Here is an 8,343-nt window from a genome sequence, read left to right as displayed (position 1 = left end):
GATTAAGGTTGTGTCCCCTTTTAAGAAAACATTATTTAATATCACTTCTATCTCATAATACCTACATAAAAGGCTTGGCGATTTTAATACAGAGACCACAGGTTTCAGCATTTATAAACGAGAAAACATTCTCTTTCAGTTATTTCTGGAAATTCCTCCTAAACATCTGCGTTTTCTTCTAACTGAAGTGGCTTCCCACTGCCTTCCCAGGGGATCTGCTGACTTGGGTTGTATGTTGCCTCTCTGTGGGAGAGCAAACTTCATAGTCAGGACAAAACAAACAAACAAACAAAGCCAAAACAAAACCCAGCGACAGCAACCCCCATCGTTCCCCAAATTTCTAATTTTCTGCACTGAAAAAAAAAAATTAAGTCTTGGGCTATCCTTGTGTCACAAGGATCTTAGACTCCAAATGAGGGATTCGACAACTTTAAAAAGCTAACCAAGTCTAAGATTTTGCTTTTATTATTTACTAATTATTAAAATATCCAAACTCCTAATTAAGGAACTCCTGCTAGATGGCAGGAGCGACTGCGAAGGCGTGGGGAGAAGTGTGAAAGAAGGAACCCTAGCTCTGCCTGGGAGTCTGCGTGTGAAAGAGCCCGGCTCCCCCGGCAGCTCCAGGCCGCGTTTTGCAGGCGGCCGCATCTGCCTCCCCTGTCTCTCTTACCTCCTTGATGTTCGGCACTATTTGTGGCCGGCGTGGTGGAAGGACACAGTGAGGTTCTCACCCCCGCCCCGCCGCCCCCCGCTCGCATCCCCAGTTCCATCAAAGCGAACCCGGGCCAGCGCAAGGATCTCCGAGTTGCGAGTGTGCTGAGGCTGGGACTGTCACTCATTCTCCGATCAGCGCGTGAACGCAGCTCAGCAGCCGCTGGCAGGAAACAATTCTGCAAAAATAATCATACTCAGCCTGGCAATTGTCTGCCCCTAGGTCTGCTGCTCTGCCGCCGTCCACACTCGCTGCAAGGGGGGGCACAGAATTTACCGCGGCAAGAACATCCCTCCCGGCCAGCAGATTACAATGCTGCAAACTAAGGATCTCATCTGGACTTTGTTTTTCCTGGGAACTGCAGGTACATTTTATTTTTTTAATTCTCAGTCTGATTTGTTAATTACCCCCTTCCCACTACTCCTCCCGGGGGAGCACTGTTATTTGGGGTGGTTTTACGTGGAATGCTAAGGCTGGTCATCTTCGGTGAGCTGGGAAAGCAGCGCGTCGCCCTTGCCGCCCAGCCGGACCCCGCGCCCTCCCGGGCTGCGCCGCACCCGGGCTGTCTCCCCGCGCCGCGAGCGCCCGGCGCCCCACCGGCGCGCCCGCCCTCCCCGCTCGGTGTGCCCGCGGCGGTGGGAGCGGAGCCGACCAGCTCCCCGGGACCCTGCGGCCGCGCCGGTGATGGGCAGCGCTCCTTCCCCCAGGGCGGGCGGCGGGGCGGGGGATGTCGCGGCTCGGGTGGTGCCGCCGCACAGGCTCGGATTCCGCGGGGAAGGGTCATGTCAGCCCCGGCTCCGGGAAGAGTGAACAATAAGGGCAGGGCAGCCACCCACGATCGTTATTTCCCCGCGTCTAATAAAGTGGGGCTCGCTGCTTTCGCCCCCACCCTCCGCCCCAGGCCGAATAACGGTTTGCAAAATGGGGCAAAAATGGGCAGAATCCCAGTGCTGTGTGGCCGTTGTTGCACCCCCGTCGATATGACGTTAGTTTTTCGTTTGCCAAATTGCTGGGGAGTTGCGAAGCCTACCCTCGGCCCGGTGCACGGAGGGATGGGAGGGTCGAGCGCCGCGTTTTGACAGGAGGAAGCGCGGAGGGGCGGAGGGCGAGGAGGGCGTGATCGGGGCTGCCTGGTGTGTGCGCGCGTGTGTGCGCGTGTGCCTTTGCACGCACGGCGAGCCCAGTGTGCACGGTGCGAGGGAAGAATGGCAGGTAGCCGCCCGAAACACCTCGCCCCAGGCCCCTTTCTTTGGGCGAGGTTGCTCATCCTGGCAAAGTGCGAACAATAGGGAGCCGGGAGGAAGACAGTAGTGATGCTGCCGCGGGGTGGCTGGGCTGCGCCGCCGCCCAGAGAACCTCGGCAGCCGGGAGGGAGGTGCATTTCATTTTGGCTATTTCCATCTCGGCCTCCCTGGAAGATTATTCTGTGCCTGCCCACCCTCCCCTCCAGCTGCTCCCCCCACCCCCATCCAAGGATTTGCGCTTGGCGCTGACGGACGGGAGGGGAAGAAGAAAAGAAGCAGGGGCCGCAGAGAGCTGGGTGGGTTGGGCGGACATTCTGGGCGAGGGGCGTGTGCCGGGAAGCGCCCGAAGGGGGTCAGGCGGAGAGGCTGTGTATCGCGGTCGCCAAAGCCAGGTGCCGCTGTACCTGCCCTGGACGGCCGAGCCTGGGTGGGAGAACTCGCGGGGCGGGCCAGGAGCACCCAGAGCACCCCCTCCGCGGGCGGCACGAGAGCAGCGCTTGGCCGCCACCTCCAGCCAACTCGGGTCCCTCCCATGGCGACCAATCAGAGCGAGGCTGGCTGGGCGGGAAGCCGCGAGAGGCTTTGATCGCGGCGCGGGTGGCGGCCCGGGGATGCCAGGACCGTCTCCCGGTGTTCCAGCCTAGCGGTCTCGCTCACCCCCGCCGGGAGAAACCCCGCCCTGCGGCCGGTCCCGCGCCCGCCTCGCAGTTGCCCAGGAAATAAAATGGAGACTAGGTGGTCACCGGGAGGTGTCTTGATCCGGCCCGCCCGTGCTTGCCCACTCTTGTGGCTTTCACGCCGACTTGGAGCATCCCACCGCCCCTGCCCGCACACACCCTCGCAGCCAGAGCGCGCCGCTTGGGAGGGCGCCGTGGCAGGGCGCACCGACGCGCGTGCGCTGACCGCCGGCCGCGGGCCGGGGGCGATGCGGGGGCGGGGCCTCGCGGAGGGCGGCTCTGGGGACCAAGCCTCGTCCGCCAGGCGCTGGGTCCCCGCCACCACCTGGCCAGGGCCTCCCCGGCCATACCTTTCTCCTTCGTGCCCGTGGGTCTCCGTGGAGGTGCTTGTCCTCATGGGGGTGTGTGTGTGTTTTTGAGACCTCCTCCCCTCTGGGTTGGGAGAGTGACAAGGGACACTGGATCTTTGGGGGGGATCGCCTGGTCGTCCTTACCATCATCGTGGTGGGTGTAACCCTCAGTGTTTGGAGCCTGTGGGAGTTGCAGGCGAGTACACGCCCAGGAAATCCCACATTGAGATGTTCCTGGATGCCCAGGCAAGGGTGGCGTTCCGACCAGCGTTCCCTGGAATGAAAGCGTTCTCTTTCCTGGTCCCAATACCTTGAAGGTGGGAAGAAGGCAGAACACGAAACACATACAAGGTTACTTAACAAAAGAAAGAAGTTGAATGGTTTTCCAAAGAGAAATAATTTTCCTTTATTGTTTCTACCATAGTTAAGAAAATAGAATTCAAGTCAGAGTCAGGAAGAAAATAAAAACAATATAACACACACGTGTGTGTGTGTGTGTGTGTGTGTGTGTGTGTATGTATGGCTTCAAATGTCATAGCATCTCCAGGGGCAATGATAATTCAGGCTCTGTGCTCCAGTCTACGCTTAAGACAATTTAGATACAAGGCACTCTAACCTTAATATATGTAATGAATCAGGTCGGCTGCCCTTCTCTCGTTTTGATGTCTTCGGCTCTTTAGGAACACGATGAAAGGTTATGGAATTGCATAGTAAATTTGAGCCTATTCTAGAAGCAGTTTCGGATGTTGTACGGAAAAATTGTTTGCTTGAACGATCGGGAACAGTTAAGTCACGTATTTACCTACTAATTTTACAGTAGTCTGCCAGTTTAACTCGGAAGAGTCAAGGAATGGATAGGACTAGGTTTCTAACAAGATAACACCAGATTAAGAACAAAGAGCACCTTTGCAATCTTCCATAACATACATACAAGTAAAGCATATGTTAATATAATATCCCTAGCTAAACGAATGAAGATGCGTTTCAGCAAAGTTTGATGTGAGCCCAATTATGGCGAACTACGTATATTTCTTTGTCGATTTTCATTTTAAGATTGGATTTGTGTCTTTCTGAACAAAATGTAACCAAATGTAATACAGCCATATTTAAGAACGTGGAAACCTGTGATAACTCTATCCAAACCCTCAAAAGATTATTTCCTTTTAATAAATATTAGCATAATTTAAAATATTAAAACTGAGAATTTATTTAAAATTGGAGAGTTAAAAACAAAAAGAGAATATAATCCAGACATTGTGCAAGTGTGGCCTGTCATTTATTTAAGTTTTTGAGTAGCTATTCTCACTACAGAGGTCCTATAGATCTACTACCAACCTGGCTAAATTTTCATTAGTCTTGCATTACTTTTTAGAATTAATTCTTCATGAAGCTCCCTCTTTCTTCCCCCAAATTATTGATCTTGATGACTTTTTTCCAGATATTTTTACTCAAGATCTTTTCTCTGTTGGAATAACAGACAGTAGCAGGACACATCCGTGTTCAGTAAAGGAGATTTCACTAAGTCTTCCTATGCTAATTCGGTTAAACTAAGAATTTGTTAATTTAACTGGTGAGTGGTTTCTTGTGCTTAATAGTTCAAGAATTAAGGTAGTAATTGCCCCCCAAAAATCCCACAAAAAACTAAAAAAATATATCGTGTGGGTGTGTTATTTGTAAGAGATGTGGGTGTTTACTCAAGGTAGGAATAAGAGGGAGAAATTAGTCACATAAAACCCCAAATTCACAAAGTTTTTGCATAGTGCTTTGTACATTCATCATTAATCGAATTCCTCAGATAGGTAATACGTAATTTGATATAAGTAAGTTATATCTGTATTTTTCTGTCACAGGGAACAATGTCTTAATTGCCTCTTAAAATAAATAGCACCATTTTGTCATTCAAAAGCTAGTCTTCAGACATGACAGATGTTTTTGTTCGCTACAGAACTCAGTTTCTCAAATTATAGACAGCGTTTTGTAAACTTTACACTGCCTGGAATATGGACTTTGGAATTTCTTATGCAACCACTTAATTTTTCAAGGTGAAGAAGCTTCTATTTAGTGTTAGTCTGATAAATTCCCCATATTTGTGTCTTCAGTGTTGAAGAACTGTGGCTGCTCTCCAGACTGAAAGTGGCTTCAATACTACTGGCAGACCTCCAAAGACATTTTACAGACAGTCCTTTCAGACTTAGTGTAAAATAAGTGATTGACTACCTGTTGCTAAAGAACGGTTTGAACTTTCCCTGATGAGCTTGGGTCTGTGGTGATGGAGAGCAGAACCAATTGGCAGGCAGGGGAAAGAAAGGACCGCACCTGCCCCCGTCAGTCTGCAGGAACAGTCTGTTGCCTGGGAGGAGACAAAGACATTTTTAAAAGGCTCTCCTGTAATATTTAAGTATTGAGTTTTAGAGCACACAAATGTTTTATGGCATCAAGATACATATTTTAATGTAAATTCCATAATTGATCATTCTTCAGTTTATCAATCTAAACCAAATGTATAGGCTAGAAATGTCTGGAACTTTAAAAGAAATGGCAGCAAATTACAAAGAGCATTTTAATAATCTTAAAGGTGGGTTGCAAATTAAATTGGAAACAATCATTTGGCCATATAAAATAATGGTCATTTGAGCTTTGAACAAAAAAGACAAGGTTAAGATTCCTTTGGTTAAAAAGAAAGAATTCAGAGTAAAATTCAGAAAAAGGATTTTATACGTTTCTTAATATACTCAATGAATCTCTGAACAACATTGTAAGAGATGGCCTCTTAGGAAGCGGGAAATGCCCAAGGACCTCTCTGAATCCTAATGATTAGATTTCTATGGGCTTCAGCGTTTTAATATTAAAAAACATTGTAGTGAAACCATTTGCAATAAAACGGGTAGATACGCTGACTACTGTAGGGCAATAGAATACAGAAGTCAGTCTGAAGGTCATAGTCATGTCACCTCTAGCCCTTTTTGTTATTAACTCTTGCTGCCAAACCTTAAAACCATTTGCTGATGTAAAGGGATGTAAATTATTTGGCGTTGGCAGTGGTGCCATTATGCCCTTTCATTTCATGTTGTTGAAATACTGTCTCTTAGCTGCAGATGCTCATTAGTAGCACTGCTTTTTGATGTTGGTCTGGGTGCCAAATGGCGGCCTTTCAGGCAATTTCAATACATTACACTTAAAACGCTCTTAGGCCATGGCTACACGCAGCCAGTGAGTTAACTGCTTCTCAGTTAGGTTGATACACTTTTCCCTTCCTGCAGTATTAATTTGGCTTCTACGAAAGTGGAGACATTAAGGACTGCAATAAAAAGAATAAGCCATTTGGTCTATTTTGTGTTATATATGTTTTTGGAAAACAGATTTTAACAAACCTGTCATGCATTCTTTTTCTCCCAAATATATGTAATGCTTTCTTGAATTCAAAGATTACATGGCTGATATGATTTAAAAGGCTTCTACGTAACCTACATTCCACTATATACTCTCACTGAGTACTTTTTGATTTGTAGCTGCAAACACTGGCAGCATGTGAGCTTTCGCTTTCTATTTTGTGTCATTCCTGAGATAATGTGTAAAATGCCTTGTGTTGTATATTAATCTCTTCCTTTGGTATCCGATTACCTCATCATTTAGGAATATTCATAATAATGTCACACTGAGATTGTGTTGCGTTAGGTATTCTCTTAAATAGTTGATCAAATATGTTTATTGAGTGCCAGCTTTTTATCCTGAGCTCTGTGGGGAATTACAAAGGAGTGAGATGACATAATTTCTGCTGTCAAGGAACCCTGGGAGTAGTAAAGCATAGAGATTAAGAGATAGACAACCCTAGGGTGAAACCCCAGCCATATCTTTTACTAGCTGCCTGATCCTGAACAAGTTACTTAACTTCTCCACGTTTCAATTTCCTCTTCTGTGAAACAGCAATATTAGTACTGCTTACGTGTTAGACTTGTGAATATTTTAGAGATTATAGGACTTCAGTGTGTATAATCTGTGTTTATTAATAAGGAAGGAGGATTTAGAAAAAATAATTATTCATACATGGTACTCTCTTTTTAGAAGGGTTTAAAAAAAGATATTATGAGAACATGACTTCTTCAATGATGACAATTAGACTTAAAAAATTGGTTGCTAAATATGCCTGCACTGCCATGTTGGTTGTGAATACTTTAGAGAGAAAAGTGGTCTGATTATAAGGTTGAAAGCCATTAGCTCAAGGGTGGATCTAGTTATCATGGAGCCTGAAGGATATACAATTTTGAAAGACCTCTTTAAAGAAAATACAAAACTTTCTAGCTTTTGTAAGATTTAGGAAACACATGACCATGAGAACACATTGCCAGGTTGCTATTCTGCAGAACCTTGGAAGGATCCCATGCATTGAGGAACCATAAAAAAGTCCAGCCCTGCTTTAGCAACTATGCTTTCATCTGGTTGGACCCACTCTTTTGAGAATATAAGGTAATTGTTCCAGTTTGTTAAACATGCACCTCGTAATGGTGGTTTGTATAGTACTTTGAAGATGAGAATCTTACTGAAATCAAAGTCATTTTTGAAAAGAAGTTTTTTTTTTACCTTTATTTTACAGAAAACATTAAGTGAGATCCTCACTGATTTGATATTTCTCACTGATGATATTTTTGTAAATTACTAACTCGAATGAAATAAAGCAATTGCTATTATTCAAATGAGTCAGACTTAAGTGCCCGATTGGCAGGGCAGGAAGTAGTTTTGCCAACTAAATGCATACGATATTGGAGAAGAGACTAAAGATTTTGTTTTAGCTATCCAAAAGGAGATAAACTGGATACATAATACCAATAATTATATCTTAATCATCACTCTCTGGTTACCAAACACTTTGATATGCATTATATCATTTAATCTTCACATCATTTATTCAGTAAATATTTATCGAGGACTTTCTCTGTGTAGGGTGCTGGGAATACAGGGGTGAACGAAACGTACATCCTCCCTGTTTTCATGGAACTTCCAGCCGAATGCTGCAGAGGAAGATAGACATTAAAAAAGTAAAACATATTCACATATTTATAATGACATATACAGATTAAAACCTAAGGAAAAAACAGAGTATGAGAAACTGTCGGGGGGGGGGATTTGGTGGTTGGGGAGTGAGGATGTACCATTTAAACAACTCTGTGACATGGGAAGAACAGATGGTCTTCTCATTTTAGGGCATGATTGATTGCTTAATTCAACAAATGTTGAATTACAACAAACATTCCTGAATTCCTTAATTCAACAAACCTTCCTAAAGTCTCGAGAAGGTCAAATAGCTACAAGAATTGTGCCCGGTTTCAGGTTATAAAGTCCAGGAAGAAATGCCTCTGCCTCAA

General features: G+C 45.7%; 1 protein-coding gene across 1 annotated transcript in view; it reads left to right on the top strand.

The window, feature by feature from the left end:
* The first annotated feature begins 759 nt into the window (after positions 1-759).
* The window catches only part of NCAM1 (neural cell adhesion molecule 1), a 294,025-nt gene continuing 286,441 nt past the window's right edge, over positions 760-8,343 (top strand). The window contains exon 1 of the mRNA XM_045556566.1: positions 760-1,076. Within this exon, the coding sequence (XP_045412522.1) occupies positions 1,025-1,076 (52 nt within the window). The 5' untranslated portion in view covers positions 760-1,024. The remainder of the gene's footprint in view (positions 1,077-8,343) is intronic.

The sequence above is a fragment of the Lemur catta genome, chromosome 7 (genome assembly GCF_020740605.2).
Source record: "Lemur catta isolate mLemCat1 chromosome 7, mLemCat1.pri, whole genome shotgun sequence".
Taxonomy (NCBI): Eukaryota; Metazoa; Chordata; class Mammalia; order Primates; family Lemuridae; genus Lemur; species Lemur catta.
This window is presented reverse-complemented; position numbering and strand designations above follow the sequence as displayed.